Source organism: Marmota monax, unplaced genomic scaffold (genome assembly GCF_021218885.2).
Source record: "Marmota monax isolate L192 unplaced genomic scaffold, Marmota_monax_Labrador192_F-V1.1 WCK01_AAM20220418_F8-fsc00068, whole genome shotgun sequence".
Lineage (NCBI taxonomy): Eukaryota > Metazoa > Chordata > Mammalia > Rodentia > Sciuridae > Marmota > Marmota monax.
Genome location: NW_026692352.1, coordinates 1,711,848 through 1,731,812, shown reverse-complemented (window position 1 = coordinate 1,731,812; position 19,965 = coordinate 1,711,848). Strand labels below are relative to the sequence as shown.

Below are 19,965 nucleotides of genomic sequence, written 5' to 3'. Positions count from 1 at the left end.
GAGAAAATGCATAAAATTATTCTCTTTCCTATTCAATGTGAAACACTGAGAGAATGAGAGAGAAGGTTGCAGCTCTAGGAAACTTAGCAAATAGTAAAGTTCTTTGAGAATTAGTAATAATAATTTAGTGAAACTTGGAGTGCCAGAAAGATATGCTAAGTGATAAGTTATATATTTATTATGTGTTGTGTTCAATTATTCAAATATCCCTGTCTTCGCAGTCCTTCACTATGTTGGTCTTCAATAGTACCAATGCTCCCCCTCTGATCTTCTTCCTGACGGGTATCCCAGGCCTGAGAGCAGGCCAGGTCTGGATCTCCATTCCCTTTTGTCTCCTCTATGTCATCGCGCTCTCTGGAAACAGCATGATCCTGTTGGTGGTCCTCCATGAGCAGAGCCTCCACGAGCCCATGTATTATTTCCTCTCCATGCTTTCAGCCACCGACCTCAGCTTATCCCTGTGCACACTTTCCACTACCCTTGGTGTTCTCTGGTTTGAAGCCCGAGAGATCAACTTAAATGCTTGCATCGCCCAGATGTTCTTTCTCCATGGGTTTACTTTTATGGAGTCTGGGGTTCTGCTGGCCATGGCCTTTGATCGCTTTGTAGCCATCTGTGACCCACTGAGATACACTACCATCCTCACCAATGCCAGGATTGCCCAGATTGGGGTAATCATGTTGATAAGGAATGTTGCTGTCATGTTGCCAGTCGTGCTCTTTGTCAAGAGGCTGACCTTCTGCAGTTCTTTGGTCCTTTCCCATTCTTACTGCTACCATGTGGATCTCATTCAGCTCTCTTGCACAGATAACAGAATCAACAGCATCCTCGGTCTGTTTGCACTCTTCTCCACGACAGGGTTTGACTGCCCTTGCATCTTGCTCTCTTATATTCTGATCATCCGATCTGTTCTCAGCATTGCTTCCTCAGAGGAGCGGCGGAAAGCCTTCAACACCTGTGTATCCCACATCAGCGCTGTTGCCATCTTCTACATCCCTCTCATTAGCTTGTCTCTTATCCACCGCTATGGCCATTCAGCACCTCCATTTGTCCACACCATCATGGCCAACGTCTTCCTGCTCATCCCTCCTGTACTCAACCCTATCATCTACAGTGTGAAGACCAAGCAGATTCGAAAGGCCATTATCAGGATCTTATTTCAGAAGCAGCGCCAAATCTAATCGCATTATCTCAGAGTGATAAAACCATTTATGAAATAATGCTCTGGAATAATGGGGTGAAATACCAAACATGCCTCAAAAAGTCCAAACTATAAACATATAGGTTTTACGATATTGCTTACTCAGTTTCTTTGGTGGTAAATATATACCAATACATCTAAATTATATGTATTTTTCAATGTAAAGTGGGATTCTATAGGTGGTTAACCATTCATATTTGAAAACAATGTTAGACCTGTATTAATTTTTAATTCAGATGCTGCATACAATTTTAAAAGTTCAGAAACAATGTGGGAAACCTTTTATTTTGAGGGGGGATACTGGGAATTGAACTCAACCACTGAGCCATATACCCACCCTTTTTTTCCCCTGTATTTTATTTAGAAACAGGGTCTCACTGACTTGCTTAGTGACTCACTGTCACTGAGGCTGGTTTTGAATTCAGATCCTCCTGCTTCTTCCTCTTAAGCTTCTGGGATTAAAGGAGTGTGCCACCATGCCCAGCTCAATGTGGGAGGTAGACCAAGAGAGAAATATTAGAGGTTAAGTAGAAAATACATGGTAATTAATTGGAAGAGAGAGAGAAGAGGGATAGAGAAACTCCAGGTTTTATCCCCGGTGAGAAAGACAGACACCTGCACACAAATTTAGTAATATTATTGGTAACATTTCAGAAATGAGAATAACTCTGTTTTCCAAATCTTTAACTTTAGGCTTTGTGGAAGGGAACTCATAGTTTTGGCTTATGTTTATCACTCATTCTACCATTATGAGGTCATTTATGGGCCCAATGGGATAGCATTGGGGAAGCAAGGCTGGTTGATATCCATATACAGTTATTTTTTTTAACCTGGCTGTTGAATTTCTACTCTAAAATGGGTGCTGTCTGGTGATTAATGTGAGATACAAATATTTTTGCCCTTTGTGTCTATATCCATATGCCTATCACATAATTTCCAGACTTCCTTATTTCTCTTCTTCCAAAGTTGTTGGTCTCATACCCTAAGCAACTACTGAAGCCTATCAGCAAAATCTATTTGATTCTACTTAAATAATTCCTCTTTCATACTGTGTCAGTCTACATTTTGTCACCATGACCAAAATACCTGACAAGAATAACTGAGAGGAGGGAAGATTACGTTGGCTCATATTTTCAGAGGTTTCAGTTCATGGTCAGCCACTTCTATTTCTCTGGGTCTGAAGTGAGGCAGACCATCATGAAGGAAGGGTATGGCGAAAGTAGAAAGTGAAGATCCAGGGACAAAATATAAACCCCAAAGGCATGCTGCAGTGACCTACTTCTTCCAGTTACACACTACTTGCCTGCAGATATCATCCAGTTCAGTAATCCTTTCAAATTACAAACTCATCAAATGGATTAATCCACTAATGAGGTCATAGGTTTCATACTCTAATCATGAGGTTTTGGGGGATGCCTCATATCCAACCCATAATGCATACCCAGGTTAATAGCCAAAGATACTATTCACGACTTTGCCCATTAAAAGGATTTTCCTTCACCACTGTTCTTTATGGTCACCCATATTGTGTCATAGTATTTCATTTTTTTGTTAGCACCAATTTTTTCACCAGTGAATCAAACCTATATTTTCTTCTTTTGGCACTGTTTCAGGAACCCCTGATGAATCTCTGCATATGATTTCATGGAGTGACCATCATTTGGCATTGATATGTACCATGAAATTTAGGACCAACTGTTTAGATGCTTTTTTGACCTTGTATTTTAACTGACTGTCATAATATTTCAAATGCCACAGACCTGGGTAGAACATGAGAATTTTTTCCAGCAGCTAATGATACTATCTTCAATTATACAATTTAGCATGGAAGTGAACACTTTAGCATTTGAAGAATAATCACAGCAGACCTGAAAAATAACTGGACTCACTCTGAGACAAATATTTTCCACAACTCTAATAATCATTCCTTCTCAATAATATTACAATAAAAAAAGAGCTTGATGACATTTTTGGTGCTTAGTATTATAGCCTATATCCAACAGTTCTCAAAGAGTCTGGGTATTATTCTTTCTACAATGCAGCAATTATATTTTTAAATGGCCATATATTCATTTGGGGAAAACTTTGGATAATTTTTAAATTTTATTCTGGCAGTGGCATTGCAGGCTACTTCATGGAGGAGACAAAGCCTTATTTTCAACTAATGGATTCTGTATACATGGAGTGACTTAAATATTTACACAGTCTGAGGGATCCTGATTTCTGATTATGATGGTCAAGATCAATCTAGAGCCCAGGAGTTCTCTAACTAAATGTTTGCTGAATAACATCATAGTTGACTATCTACTTGGCTTGTTTCCAGGAACACCATTATCTTTGCAACAGATTACTACATGTCTCATGACCCTGATTGACTTTCAAGTGTTGCTACCCTCTGCAATTATTGTATTATAGCTGATTATCGCTGATTATTAAGTACTGCCAATGTGGTCTCAAAATCCCTTTATCTTCACTATTCATGAAGATCCTATTTCCATTGAAGCAATCTTCATAGATAAGTCTAACTATGGAAAAAAAAAAAAAGAAAAATCAGCTGCTGAAATTTAAAATATTTCAGATTCCTTTACAGAAACCTATCCTTTATTGCTGCAGTGCAAGAGTGTTCTTTCTTCTCAGAAAAAAATTATCTGTCCATTATAATATGTACATCTTCCTGATATATGTGTATATGTATTTTATATATAAAATACAAATATATGTATATGTAATTTGAGTTTTTCTCTCTTTCTCTTCATTAGCTTGGCTAAAGGTTTATCAACCTATTTTTTTCAAAGAACCAACTTTCTGTTTCATTGATTTTTTGATTTTTTTTTGTTTCAAGTTCATTTATTTTGACTCTGATTTTAATTATTTATGTCTTCTGCTTCTGGTGTTGATTTGTTTTTTTTCTGAGGGCTTTGAGATGTAAAGTTAGGTTATTTATTTGGTAACTCTCTAATCTTTTAATGAGTGAGCTCAATGAAATGAATTTTTCTCTTAGAAAATAGTAAAGAAAATTGGGAATCCATCAAACAAAAGAGGTAAAAGACCTCTACAATGAAAACTACAGAAAACTAAAGAAAGAAATTGAACAAGACCTAAGAAATGGAAAGATCTCTCATATTCTTGGATAGGCAGAATAATATTGTCATAATGACCATACTACCAAAATCACTATACATATTAAATGTAATTTCTATTTAGATTCCAATAAATAGAAATAGAATAAGAATAAAAATAGAAATAGAATAAACAGTCATGAAATTCATTTGGAAAAAACAGTCATGAAATTCATTTGGAAAAATAAGAGATCCAGAATAGCCAAAGCAATACTTAGTGAGAAAAGTGATGCAGGAGGCATCACAATGCCAGACCTTAAATTATACTACAGAGCTATAGTAACAAAATGGCATGGTATTGGCATAAAACAGATATGAAGACCAATGGAAAAGAATAGAAGACAAAGAGACATACCCACATAAATACAGTTATTTCATACTAGACAAAGGTGCCATAAACCTACATTGGAGAAAAGATAGTGTCTTCAACAAATGGTGTTAGGAAAACTGGAAATCCATATATAGTGGAATGAAATTGAACTCCTATGTCTCACCCTGCACAAAACTCAACTTAAAGTGGATAAAAAACCTAGGCATTAGATCAGAGCCCTTGCACCTACTAGAAGAAAAAGTAGCCCCAACTCTCCATTATTTTTTAAATTTATATATGACAGTGGAATGCATTATAATTCTTATTACACATATAAAGCACAACATTTTCATATCTCTGGTTGTATAAAAAGTATATTCACACAAATTTGTGTCTTTATACATGTACTTTGAATACTAATGTCCATGACATTCCACCATCATTTCTAACCCCGTACCCCTCCTTCTTCTCCCACTCTTCTGCTCTATCTAGAGTTTGTCTATTCCTCCCATGCTCCTCCTTCCTACCCCACTATAAATCAGCCTTCTTATATTAGAGAAAACATTTGGCATTTGGTTTTTTGGGATTGGCTAACTTCACTTAACATTATCTTCTCTAACTCCACCCATTTACCTGCAAAGCCATGATTTTATTCCTTTTTTTGCTGAGTAATATTCCATTGTGTATATATGCCACTTTCTTTTTATCCATTCATCCACTGAAGGCCATCTAGGTTGGCTCCACAGTTTAGCTATTGTGAATTGTGCTGCTATAAACATTGATGTGGCTGTGTCACTGTAGTATGCTGTTTTTAAGTTCTTTGGGTATAGACTGAGGAGAGGGATACCTAGGTCAAATGGTGATTCCATTCCAAATTTTCCAAGAAATCTTCATACTGCTTTCCATACTGGCTGCACCAGTTTGCAGTCCTACCAGCAGTGTATGAATGTAGCTTTCCCCCCACATCCTTGCCAGCACTTACTATTCTTTGTATTCATAATAGCTGCCATTCTGACTGGAGTGAGATGAAATCTAAGAATAATTTTTATTTGCATTTCTCTAATTGCTAGTGACCCAACTCTCCATTATGTCGGCTTAGGAATCAACTTCCTCAATAAAATTCCTAAAGCACAAGAAGTAAAATCAGACTTAATAAATGACATAATATCACACTAAAAAGCTGCTTCACAGCAAAGGAAACAATTAATAGCATGAATAGAGAACCTACAGAATGGGAGAAAATCTTTACCGCCTGTACCTCAGATAGAGTATTATACTGAGATTCTAGTTCAATCCAGTCAGAATGGCAATTATAAAGAATACAAGTAACAATAAATGTTGGCGAAGATGTGAGGGAAAAGGTTAACTCACACATTGCTGGTGGGACTGCAAACTGGTGCAACCACTATGGAACACTTGGAATGGAACCACCATTTGACCCGGTTATCCCTTTCCTTGGTATATAACCAAAGGACTTAAAATCAGCATGCTACAATGATGCAGCCACATCAACATTTATAGAAGCTCAATTCACAAGAGCCAAGCTATGGAGCCACCTTAGGTGTCTTTCAATAGATGAATGAATAAAGAATATGTGGGACAAACACACACACACACACACACACACAATGCAATATTACTCAGCCATAAAGAAGAATGAAATTATGGCATTTACTGGTAAATTGAAGAACCTGGTAGATATTATGCTAAATGAAACAGAGCAGTCCCCCAAAACCAAAGGCCAAATGATCTCCCTGATATGTTGATGCAAATCCACCACAAAGGAGGATGGGGAAGGGAAGAATAAAACAAAGGGGAATGGAGGGAAAGGTGGAAGGAGGGAATAGGAAAGACAGTAGAATTAATCAAACGTATCTTTCCCATCATTGTGTATGAAACACAACCAGTGTAATGCCACATCATGTACAACCACAAGAAAAAGATCCTAATTAGAATAATTTTTACTTCTTGTGTGTATAATATATCAAAATCCATCTACTGTCACGTATGTTTAAAAACATCTTTTAAAAAATGACACAAGCTTCATTGCTCCAAGTATGTCTTATTAGCATTTGAATGTATTTCCTAAATATTTTTTTGTACATGTCTTCCTTCTTAGAATTGGCATCAGGTTTCATGGGCAATTGTTTTTTTAATTTATTTTAATTTAATGTTATATCTTGATCATTTTTCACAGTTCTCTTTGCTTGTTGCACACACAAGTGGAACATGATGTTCAGCTACACATTGTGTCTCTTGGTTTATTATAGTATAATATTTCAATAATTCCATTTTATTTTTACAAATAGTGACTTTATCCATGTCTTTATTCTTGTTTTGTTTCACAAATTCTGTTTTTACACAGAGATTCCTTGGGAGAAAATGTCTTTCTTTTAACTGATGCAAATTTCTGTATTGTTTTTAAACAGTGTTTCATACTTCTACTGATAGCATAAAGATGTTTTTACCTCACTAGGATATAGAAGATGGCATTCTTTTAAAATATTTACTGATTTAATACACACAAAAAAATTTTCTGGTGATAATGAACATAAGTCAATTTAGTTCGCACTATGCATCATATTTCTCAGATATCTCTTATTCTGGGGTATCATGGAAACTGTTCCTCTTTCTTCTGGACAGTTGCTTTATGAATAAGCTTTGCATCACTGTGACCAAAGTACCTGAGAAGAACAATTTAGTTTTGAGTCCAAAATAAACAACTTAGCTGTTCTTGTTTATTTTTGTCCCATGGCCTCAGAGGTTTAGTCCATGGTTGGCTGGCTCAGGCATATACCCCACGACCTACTTTCACCAGTTACCATCTACTACAGTAGTACAGTAGTCCTTTCAAATGATCAATCCATCAGATAGATTAATATACTCATTAGGTCACAGGTTACAGCTCTCAAAACCTAATCTTCTCGCCTCTGAACATTGCTAGATTATCTACCATATGAGCTTATTGGGCAGCTCCTTGTATCCAAACAATATTAATTGATGGCCTTTGAGCTAGTTGTCCACAGAGATAAATTTGTGATTGTTTTAATCTGCTTTGTGTCTCTGTGATCAAAAGACCTGACAAGAACAACTTAAAGGAGAAAAAGTTTATTTTGGCTCATGGTTTCAGAGGTTCAGCCCATGTTTGGTTGGCCACAGATCTGGGCCCAGGGGAGGTAGAACATCATGGGAAAAGGGTGCAGTAGAGAGAAACTGCTTTACTCAGGGCAACAAGGGATCAGAGAAATGGAGAAAAGAGGCAACAAGGAAGATGTACCCTTCAAGGTCATGCCCTCAGTCACTCATCTCCAGCTATGTCCCAAATGCCTACAGTACCAGCCATTCAGTTCATTCAAACTAGGATGGACTGATTATGTTTGAGCTCCCATGATCCAATCATTTCACCTCTGGATATTCCTACATTAATACAGGAGTTTTTGAAGGATACTTCATATGGAAAGTATAACATTATGATATGTAATGGCTTATCAAACTTTAATCATTATGTCATATCAATGGAGCAATTGAGAGTGTAGGGACACTGTGATCCTTGGTTCAAGGCTCTTTTCCACAACACACTCTGACAACCCTGTCCCTGATCTGTTTGGTTCTCACTCCATAAATGATGGGGTTGAGCATGGGAGGTACCAGAAGATAGACATTAGCAAATATGATGTGTACTAAATGAGGCACTTGATGGCCAAACCGGTGGGTGAGGAAGGTGAAAAGAGCTGGGACATATAAAGTCAGGATAACACAGATATGAGAACCACAGGTACCAAAAGCCTTGAGACGGGCTTCACCTGAAGGCAACTGAAGAACAGCCCTCAAAATCTTCATATAGGATATGCCAATAACAATGATATCAAAGGCAGCCACAGAGAAGGCCACAAAGAGCCCATATCCACGATTGACTCTGGTATCAGCACACACCAACTTCAGCAAAGCCATATGCTCACAGTAGGACTGTGGAATGACCTTGTTGGGGCAGAAAGGCATCCTGGAGATCATGAAGCAGAAGGGGCTCACCCACAGCAGCCCTCTCACCATCACAACTGACCCCAGTTTGATCACCACAGATGTGGTGAGGATACTAGAGTGCCTCAGTGGGAAGCAGATGGCCACATAGCGGTCCAAGGCCATAGCCATGAGCACCCCAGACTCCACAGAAGAAAAGGCATGGATGAAGAACACCTGGATGAGGCAGGCATGATATTCAATCTCATGAACATGGAACCAGAGTATGGCCAGCATTTTAGGCTGTGTGGAGGAGGAGAGGACCAGGTCGGTGAGAGCCAGCATGGCCAGGAAGAGGTACATGGGCTGGTGCAGGGTGTGGTCGGTCCTGATTACATGCAGGATGATGATATTGCCAGCTACAGCCACGACATACATGACACAGAATGGGAAGGCAATCCAAAAGTGGGAACTCTCCAGTCCTGGGATTCCAAGCAGGATGAAGGACATGGGATGAGAAGAGCTGTTCCCTGAAGTCAACATCAGGGGATGGGTTCCATATTCTCAGGTGTAAACATAATCTACACTCTGCAGGTGATAACAAACAAATCAATCATTGTTAATTATTTTGAATGGAGCAATTGGATTCAGTGATAAACCAAAACCAATTTCACTATTTTAACATGTAAAATTTTGTAGCATAAGATACTGCTCCTGCTGCTGCTCAGTATTTTGTATTCATATTAATGACATTCAAAATGGACCTTGAACATACCATCTTTGGGTATAATTATACTTCCACAATCAATATTTGTTTTGATAGTAAAATATGCTAAGGAAAATACATCTTGGCAAATGTGGTTTTACCCTTTAATTCTTCACAACAGGCATCTGATTGTTTAACCTTTCCCATATGTCCTTTTATTCCTCTGTTAAGTTTCTGAGGCAACATTTTAGGGTTTAAAATCAGCAAGGATTGAAGGACCAGAGGTATGTATGAGTGATGTTGAGTTTGGGTTGACTCTAGGATGGTTACCTTGAGGATTTGGGTTTGGAGATAGCTGAGGGACCAATTGTTCATCTATAAATAAACATCTTTAACGTAATGACTTCTTGCTTCTTTAGAGGTAACATCTGACCTGTCAAATTTCAGATTATAAATATTTTAGCTTCTGTGCCATCTAATCAGTTTATACTTTATATGCAACCAGAGATATGAAAAACTGTACTGTATATGTGTAATATGAATTGTAATGCATTCTGATATCATTTATTTTTTTTAAATTAATCAATAAAAAACAAAACAACAACAATAACAACAAAAAACTTTGTAGTGCAAAATCAGCAGCTGTGGTCCATACATAAATGCATATGTGTGACTTTATTCCAGTAAAAGCTTATTTAAAGATCAGGATGCAGCTGGATTTGGCTTTCAGGCTATGGTCTGGCAAGGGAAGTCCTAGCTGTTGAATTCACATGGAATCAGTCTGGAACTCTGCACTATGCCTAACGCTTCTGTGCTTTGTACTAAGTAGAGGCTTAATAAATATTTGCTGAAGAAAATAAAAAATAAGTGTCATTATTTTGTGGTAACAGCCTTTTATCTATATAACAATATCCTAAGATACCCAGAAGAACCCACTTAACACTACTCTGAGTTCTACTCATAAGACAGATCTGTTTCTCATAATAGAGGTGGCCCTGCTGACAGTCAGCACACTGCTGCACTATCCTCTATCTGAACTTGCCTTATGTGATTTGACTCCATGTTAGATTCCTCTGATGAATGTTCCCTACTTCAGAATCCATAGGACACAGGTGACTGTTGTCACCTAGCACCTTATCACTACTTAACTTCAGTTTTCCTGTGTCTTCAATTCAAAGCTTTAGCTTTTATCACTTTCATAACAGACACATCAAGGCAAGAAAAATATTACCTCTGGATATGAGTATATGTTTCATTTTACTAGAATGGCTATTCTTATAAATGATATTTTTGAGACCCCAAATAGGCTGAGACTTTTTCTTATTTTCCCTGGACCTATAACTATGAAGGAAATGAGATTCAGACTTTTGAGGTCTTTTCTATGCCTATAAATTTTCCCAACCTGCCCATATAATAGGCATAGGTTTGCTTAAAACAAATATCACTACTAAGCATATTCCCAAACTTCATAAATATATTATTTGGAGCCTGGGGCCTCTGTGTTTTGCAAGGCCTGATCTTCTCAGTCTTATGTTTTCTGTTTGAGACAGAAACAGTACAGAACACATAGGTTATCAGATTTGCTTTGGATTCAGGGAGGGGAATGCACATTCCTTAAATGGTAAAAATAGAAGAATGACATAGTTTCTCATCTTTTGCAACACTCCTTCCTTCTCTACCCTGGTATTAAATATGTTCATTTATCTTTTTTCCCCCCAAGATAAATTCTTTTAGCACAATGCACACTGGAAGCTGAAATTAAGTCATATTCCTTTCAAAGATTAGATCTAAGGTGATTTCACTTTGAACTTATGATTCAATTTTTTTCTCTTCTCCCAAATAAAACTTGCAAAGACACTGTGTAACTTTTAGTTGAGGAAATATAGTTGCAAGAACCATTGTCCACAAATTGAGTAGAAGTCGGTTATCCTCTGGGAATATGGGTTTGAATCCAGGGATGGCTGGCTGGCTCTATTGAACCGGTATTACTCCACCCACTATGTGGAAGTAATTGTGTCCTTCTGTTTCTTGTGTTGCTAAAGACAATGAAGGAATAGAAGGTAAAATGGGCTGAGATCTTGCTAAAGAACAGCTTCAGGGAAATTTAGACTGTTATTTCAGTGTGGGGAACCAAAAACCAAGGTGGAAGGCAGGTAGGGTTCAGCTACAACTTCCTTTATGGGGAGGGGTGTGGGGAGGCAGCCTGCATACCTTTCTAGGTCTCCATGGGGGACACAGATGAAGCTCTGCTTCTTTGTCCTCATCTCATAGTAGAGTTCAGTGGTCATGGATCTCTGGACATGGTTTTCCCAGAGTCTGACCCTTCTGCACAGTGCACTTCCTTGCCTTCCAGCTTCCTGGAGGCTCTGAATCCCACTGCAGTCTTGTGAAGAGCACAGGTGCCTGAGGGACAGAAAATCAGTCACACTGAGCTGTGCTCTGTCTCTGACCAAGCCACATATATCCATAAGAGGATTTTAACAGGCCCCTGGGATTCAGCCTTGGCAGATACCACAGAGTAGAGTCTATTTAAAGGATATGCCTGTTTTTTTCCTCCCTCCAAGCATTAGTTCTCCCCCCACCCCAAGTTCCACTGCCTCATACTCATACTGGCTTCCTCTGAGACTGGAGATCAAAGCTATAAGGATTAACCCCTAACTATCCTCTCTCCTTTGTGCACACAATGCAAAGACAAGGGATTTTAATTCATGTGTAACAATGTGTGAAATTAGATGTGTGAGCTTATCTGTACACCTATATTTTTGTTATTCAGAGTATATATATATATATAATTGAAGGGATTTTTTTGTAATTTGAAAATATATTGATATTTCATGTGTTTTAGTATGCATTAGAGAGGTTTATCTATAAATATTTGTATCTGGGACTGGATTTGCATGTGTGTGTGTGTATGCATACGCTTGTGTTTTATGACAGAATTAAGTACTTCTTTGCTTTAAGCTTGCAGTATTATTATGACAACGTAACTCTGTTAGTGTGCAGTCACTGAATGCACATGCTTTATGAAGGCACATGCCTAGCTACATACCTAATAGTGTAAAATGGCATACTGGCATGCATGTATATGAGTATTATTTTAGTTATTTTTTATTGCTGTGAACAAAATACCCAACAAGAACAATTTAGAGGAGCAAAAGTTATTTGGAGCTCATGGTTTCAGATGTCTCAATTTATAGAGGGCCAACTTATTACTGTGGGCCCTAGTTGAGAAAGGACAACATGGCGGAGTTGAGGAAAACTGCTCAATTCATGGAAGTGTTGGGAAGAAGAGAGAGAAGGGTGGGGAGAAGGAGCCACAGGAAAGATGTACTCTTTCAAGACCTGTCCCCAGTGAAACTATCTCTTCTAGCCATGCTCCATCTGCCTAGAGTTTCCACCAAGTCAGTCAGTTCAAACCAAGATGAACTCAGTAAGTTATAGCTCTCATAATCTAATCATTTACTTAGACTATTCCTTCATTAATGCAGGAGCTTTTTGAGGAACACCACACCATAATAAGTGTTTATATATAAGGGGTATGGTCTTGATGAGGGTGTTGATTACCTACTGGTGCTTCACTGTGTACTGAGGTTGACATAGTTCCAAGACCCTCATTTCTGAATGGTTGATTATACAAAAAGAAATGGAATTCTGCTGGAGATACTGCTATGGTCATTTTTGAAACTTCCTGAGGCTGTGATGCTCTCCTCCCTAAAGCTAAAGAGTTAAAACCTGTAGAGCTCTCTCTCCCAATTCCTACATAGGGTCCTGTTGAGTTTCTCATATTAATTGTTTTTGCACACCACTGACTTTTTGAAATTTCATCTTACATGAATTGTCAAAGGAAAGTGAAAAAAAAAGCACTTAAAAACAGAAGATTAATTTGCAGAAGGGAGAACTGTCAGACTGCAGAAGACACAAAAGCCAACATATATTTTTAGAAAGAAAATTGCCAAAGTTATTAAGATTATATTAAGGTGCTTATGGTAGATTATGATGATCTCTTTCACAAAGGTCAGGACATATCATAGATATCAGAATAACAAAATCATGGAATAAAATTGTATTTTAAAGGGGACTCTGGGTTTACAGAAAACATTGAAAATTGTATTATATTATGGAGCAGGCTGAAACGGTACATTGGAATTTTGGTTATCTCAGTTTACAAATGTAAATTATTTTTGTTTGTCTAGTCTTTTGTTTAGCTTTGATATATTAAGTCTAAGTTTAATGAAATCAGGTGAGTTTGCTTTCACTTTTTCTTCTTCCTTTTTTTTTCTGGCTAATACTTTTATTTATTTTTTATTTGTTCGGTTAAACATGACAGCCGATTCTTCTTTTTTTTTTAAATCTTAGAAGAACTTTTGTCCCAAAACATATGTGACTACTGGGAGTAGAACTGGTGTTTTCACATCTTCTGATTCTTTCCCAGCCTGAAAAGACAGTGACCCCAAAAAGATATGATGTCCATTCTCCTGAAGAAATTACTTTAGTAGGTCAACCACACTACTTTTCAAACTTATTACAAGGAGTAAATTTCCTCAAGGACGGAATGTGTAGTAGAAAGTTCAGTATTTCCCCAGTTGGCTGTCTTATGGTGCCCTTATCATTTATCTTTCAGAAGCTACTGACTCTACAGGATGCATTGAGAACTTAGGATCCTGGCTCTCAGCCCTGTTCTGAACTTGTCTCCAGTAGATGCACAAAGATTTCTGGGCAGTATTACAAGCCCAGTGAAACTGTGATTGTAGGCTTATGGAAGTGGTTCAGAGAATGATTTTGGAAAGAAAATTTTGTGGAAGAAAATGTTGGTGAGGATATTAACATGAGGGTCCTGGGACTCTTCAATATATGTATGGAGAAAACTTGGTCACCTTTATAGCTTCACAGTTTTCATATTCTCACTGTCATTGACCTTTGTGTCTATAGTACCTCAGTCAATGATGTACAAAATTGACCTGAACCTAGTCACAGCTCAGAAATACTAGCACTCTGTATTTTTGAGCACCCTCCTATTTAACTACCATATCCTTTTTTCCTAGTGCTTTTGCTCATCCAGTGTTCTTCCTCATCATCCATTCCACACACATTATGTGAATATTTGTACATGTAGTATATGGTATACAATATGAAGATCATTATAAACATTTAATACACATTTAATATATAGTGATAGCTGTAGCATGTGTGTGTATGTGTATATATATGTATATATACATATATATGTACTGTCAAGTTTTTTCTTAAATTTCTTTGTGTAAAATCTAATTTTTATAGCCTATCCTTTCAACTCCTCTCATGAACGTCCTGAAGAACTATTTTCCATCACAGCTCCCATTCAAAACTTCATTGTCTACTGTTACTTCTGTACCACTGAGCTACTGCTAAAAATGAAAACACAAATGAGCAGTTAGTTGATGTTGCAGGTTCATAGTGTCCAGCCTTATCTGCACTTTCTAAACACCCATAGTTTTAGGGTAAGGTTTAGGTTTAGAGCTAGGGGTATTATAATGGTCAGGGTCAGGTTTTGGGTTTGGGTTAGGTTAAGGTTTAGGGTTAGGGCTCAAATTAGTGTTAAGGTTAGAGTTAGGGTTAGGGTAATGGTTAGGGTTAGGTTTAGGGTTCAGGTTATATTTAGGGTTCATTTAGGTTTAGGGTAATGGATAGGGTTATGGTTAGGCTTAGAGAAAGTAAATATTTCTTAAACAGGTTACAAAAACCATTTAACCATGAGAGGAAAAAAAATCAACAGTGAACTTTAATATTGTTTTTCTTCTAATATATGGTAATTACTACAAAGCGGGCAAATCCTTCTCCAACTAAAATCTTGCTTTCTATAAATTTAATTTTATTAAATTTATAGTTCATTTTCTTAAATTTATATTTAATTTTGAATTAAATATAATTTTTTGAATTAAATATAATTTTTGATTCAATATTGAAGGTGGGGACAGTGTTGCTAAAAGACATTTATAAAAAGATTATTCATTAATTTTCTCTTAAAGACCAAACATTTAGAGTGCTCTAGGGTGGAACATAGAATGCTTAGGTATAAGGGACACTTGATGCTGGTGCAATGTAAAGATCTCAGTCACCACCTGGTAAGGTAGATGTTACAAATAATCTGCTCACTATAATTCATTTACAGCCCTGGTTCTGGTTCTTATGGTCTTCATTAAAACTGTCTCTGGAGTTCTTCAGGAAAACATTGAAAAGTGTGAATCAGAAGGGGTCTTTGATAATTACTGTAATGTTAGAATGACTTCAAGAAGGCAACAGTGACATAATATATGGCATTAACTCCCAGGAGTTGGTCCGTAGGTATAAGGTGGAATAAGAAGAAATGGCAGTGAGAGTGGACTTATCTTCAAGGCACTGAGAGCCCTTCCATATCCTGAGAGACCCCCATTTGTCTCCACTATAACCTTGGATGTACTAAGAGACATCTTCAGTGCTGAGCAGTTGGATACAGGTGCTGTTCCATAGATAAATTTATCCATTAATGGATTAAATACCTAAAAGATAAAGATATCAAACAAGGTACTTTATGAAATATGGATAAAGTAAAGTACCTATGTGTACTTTAGGGAATTTAAGAACAACAACAATAAGCATAGCATTTGAGGTTGAGAAATACAGCAATCTAGGGAGGCTGACTGACTCCCTAGGTGTGTTACAGAGGTACATAGCCTCCAATATTTGTGGTCTCCAGACTATGTGGGAGGTTGGAATGTAAGGTAACATTCAGTTATGCATATCCCTGTGTTCAAATTGTTTCTCACTCTGTGTCTTTGCTGGGATGTCATGGGATTCAGCTTTGTCTGAGGAACCTGGGGATGAAGACCACCAGCAGAAAGAAGGCAAAAACCAGTCCACTTGTGGGGAAAGAAGATACCAACCCTGAAAGTTTTAGCTTCCCCAAACTGTACCAGAATTTTTGGTAGAACTATGCTATACAATTTTGAAGTATCCCTCAACCATAAGTTAGATTATCAAAGTAAGCTCCAAGTGGGTTTTAAACTGTGGTATTCATTTTAGGGTCCTTAATAGCTAGCTTTTAAAGACTTTTACCCAATTCCTAATGCTGCATGCTTCTTCGTAACCCTGGCCTCTACTGAACCTGTGGTTGTATCTGCCTTCTCCCCATTTTCTTTTTCAGGAACCAATTTAACATTACTGGAAACTCATGCTTCCAGCTCCTGTGGGTGTTCTGATATATTGTTTCACTTAGTTTTGGTAGGAAAGATCAGAGAAGAGATCATCAATTATAGTGCAGTGACTCAAGAGGAAACAAGCTTTTCAAAACTACTTAAAATATTAAAGGCTGGTGTTGTGGCTCAGTGGTAGAGCACTTGCGTAGCATGTGTGAGGCACTGGGTTCAATTCTCAGCACCACATATAAATAAATGAATAAAATAAAGGTCCATTGACATCTAAAAATATTTTAAAAAGTTAAAGGGTTAATATTTTAAATGCTGTAAAAATTCTAAAGAATTTCCTAAAACCTTGAACTGTGCAATATATTACCTTTAGAAGTGGGTCTTTTTCCTTAATTTTCTTTTTAAAATTTCTCCTTCATTCTGAAATCTTTTGTACTTAGGGACTTGGCAAATTTGTGTAGAGACCAATCTTCATTATTAGCAGTCTCAAGAAGTTATGAACTAGTAGCAATTTTACATCTACATTTGTAAGCTTTTGTGTATGTTACCATTGTCCCTTATCATCCAAGTTGTCTGCTTTCTTGGCTTAAACTTTGGAATAAATTATCCTCTTGATATAGTTTTGTTTTTCATAGTACCATCAAAGTCTGTCAGTTCAGTGTAATTTTTTTTCTTTTGCGGGGGGAGAGTGTACTGGGGATTGAACTCTACCACTGAACCACATCCCCAGCCCTATTTTGAATTATATTTAGAAACAAGGTTCTCACTGAGTTACTTAGCGCCTCACAGTTGCTGAAGCTGGCTTTGAACTCATGATCCTCTTGCCTCAGGCTCCCGAGTCACTGGGATTACAAGCATGAGCCACCACTCCCAGGTTTCAGTGTAAGTTTTGAGGACAGGTGTTGCAATATCACACTGAACCCTCTTAGAATGAAAATTGAAACATTAATCAAAAATAAAATATTTTTAAAGGGCAAAAGAAAAAAGAAAGTGCCACAAGCCTAATTTATCCAAGTATCTATTATTAGCATTTGTATGTATTTCCCAAATAATTTTTTATATACGTGCCTCCGGATTTGTGGGCAGTTGTTTTATCTTTTCTTCTTTTATGTTATATTATATCTTGATCATTTTCCGTGACTTTATTGTCAACTAAATTAAAATATAGTAACTAAGTGACACATGATATTTAATTTTACATTACTTTACTTGGATTCTTGTGGTATTTGATACTGTTCCTTTTTACTTTGATAAATAATGATTCTGAGCATCTCTTTAGACATGTTTTTGTTTCACAAATTCTTATTCTTAAAAAATTTCCAGATAGAGAAAATGTACTTATTTTTATGTGGTTGGTGACCATTTTTGTATATCTTTTAAACTATGTATCAACTTACACTTCTACCAATAATATTTCACCTATATAATACAAAGATGACATTCTTATAAAATATTCACTGATTTACTAGTTGAGAAATATTTATCGTTTTCTTGTGAGGATGAACATAGATCAACTAGGTTTGCATTTTGCAACATATTTTTCAGAGTTCTCTTGTTTGGGAAATCCTGAAAATTGTTTGTTTTTTTCTGAAGAGTTGTTGGATTCTGGGATAGTGATACATGGCTTTCTGATGATGCAAAATGGCCTGGAAAACACTTTTTATTATGTCCCCACATCAATGGAGCAATCGAGAGTTTGGGAACATTGTGATCCTTGGCTCAGGGCTCTTTACTACAACAACCTCGGATAACCCTCTCCCTAATCTCTTTGGTTCTAACTCCATAGATGATGGGGTTGAGCATGGGAGGTACCAGTAAGTAGACATTAGCAAACATGATGTGCACCACTTGGGGCACTTGACGGCCAAACCGGTGGGTGAGGAAGGTAAAGAGGGCTGGGATATAGAAAGCCAAGATTACACACACGTGGGAGGCACAGGTGCCAAAAGCCTTGAGACGGGCCTCGTCTGAAGGCAATTGAAGAACAGCTCTTAAAATCTTCACATAGGATATACCAATGACAATGATATCAAAGCCAACCACAGAGAAGGCCACAAAGAGCCCATACCCACGATTGACTCTGGTATCAGTGCACACCAACTTCAGCAAAGCCATATGCTCACAGTAGGACTGTGGAATGACCTTGTTGGGGCAGAAGGGCATCCTGGAGATCATGAAGCAGAAAGGGCTCACCCACAGCAGCCCTCTCACCATCACAACTGACCCCAATTTGATCACCACAGATGTGGTGAGGATACTAGAGTGCCTCAGTGGGAAGCAGATGGCCACATAGCGGTCCAAGGCCATAGCCATGAGCACCCCAGACTCCACAGAAGAAAAGGCATGGATGAAGAACACCTGGATGAGGCAGGCATGATATTCAATCTCATGAACATGGAACCAGAGTATGGCCAGCATTTTAGGCTGTGTGGAGGAGGAGAGGACCAGGTCGGTGAGAGCCAGCATGGCCAGGAAGAGGTACATGGGCTGGTGCAGGGTGTGGTCGGTCCTGATTACATGCAGGATGGTGATATTGCCAGCTACAGCCACGATATACATGATACAGAATGGGAAGGCAATCCAAAAGTGGGAACTCTCCAGTCCTGGGATTCCAAGCAGGATGAAGGACACGGGATGAGAAGAGCCGTTCCCTGAAGCCAACATCAGGGGAAGGATACTATTTTCTCTGCTGCAAAAGTTACGTATTCTCTGCAGATGATAAAAACAATTATTATTATTAATAAGCCTTTTTAATGGGGTAATTGAATTTAGTGACAAATCAAAATAAATTCCATTATTTTAGTATGTGAAATCTTTCAATAAGATGCCACTACCCATTATTTTGTGTTCACACTATGGCATTCTAAATGGTGTTACAACTTACCAGCTCTAAACATAATTAGTTTTTAGAATTACTTTTTGTCTTAAAATTTTAATATCCTGGAAAATTACACCTTGTCAAATAAGGTCATATTAAGATTTTTACTTTCATTCTTTACAACAATTGTAGGTTTAACTTTTCCCATGTGTTCTTTTTATGCCTTTGTTAAGTCTCTGGGGCAACATTTCAAAGTTGAAAGGCAGCAAGGAAGAATTAAAGGATCAAAATAAGGTGGGAATGGAGGAATAGAAGTTCAGTGGATGAGACAAAGGAGAACAAAAGGAAGGGAGGGGGGATAGGAAAATGAAAGACAGTGAAATGCATCTGACACACCTTTCTTATGTATGTATATGAATACACCACAGTGAATCACAACATAGTGTACATCCACAGGAAATTAATTAAGAAAAGCTTTGGGTAAATGGAGGGAAGATCAACAGAAGGAAGGGAGCAGTAGGTGGGAAAAGGGAAGGGGAAGAGAGGTTTTGGGGGCTGAATTAGATTAAGATATATTCCATGCTTATATAAATGTCTCAAAATGGATTCTACTGTCATGCATAACTAAAAAGAACCAGTTTTACAGAAGGGACGAGAGTGATGTATGAGTGATGCTGTGTTTGGGTTGACTCTA

The 19,965-nt window shown here is 37.6% G+C and overlaps 3 protein-coding genes across 3 annotated transcripts; 1 reads left to right on the top strand and 2 right to left on the bottom strand.

Moving 5' to 3' along the window:
- Positions 1-230: 230 nt before the first annotated feature.
- Positions 231-1,181, top strand: LOC124091242 (olfactory receptor 51F2). Its single transcript, XM_046442211.1, has one exon. It carries the CDS (start codon positions 231-233, stop codon positions 1,179-1,181), a length of 951 nt encoding a protein of 316 aa, XP_046298167.1.
- A 7,004-nt stretch (positions 1,182-8,185) lies between these two features.
- On the bottom strand, positions 8,186-9,130 carry LOC124091245 (olfactory receptor 52R1-like). The gene has a single exon (XM_046442213.1). It carries the CDS (start codon positions 9,128-9,130, stop codon positions 8,186-8,188), a length of 945 nt encoding a protein of 314 aa, XP_046298169.1.
- A 9,042-nt stretch (positions 9,131-18,172) lies between these two features.
- On the bottom strand, positions 18,173-19,117 carry LOC124091247 (olfactory receptor 52R1-like). The gene has a single exon (XM_046442215.1). It carries the CDS (start codon positions 19,115-19,117, stop codon positions 18,173-18,175), a length of 945 nt encoding a protein of 314 aa, XP_046298171.1.
- Positions 19,118-19,965: the final 848 nt, after the last annotated feature.

Coding starts and splice junctions, on each gene's coding strand:
- LOC124091242 (XM_046442211.1), top strand. CDS start 231: ATGTTGGTCTTCAATAGTACCAATGCTCCCCCTCTGATCTTCTTCCTG.
- LOC124091245 (XM_046442213.1), bottom strand. CDS start 9,130: ATGTTGACTTCAGGGAACAGCTCTTCTCATCCCATGTCCTTCATCCTG.
- LOC124091247 (XM_046442215.1), bottom strand. CDS start 19,117: ATGTTGGCTTCAGGGAACGGCTCTTCTCATCCCGTGTCCTTCATCCTG.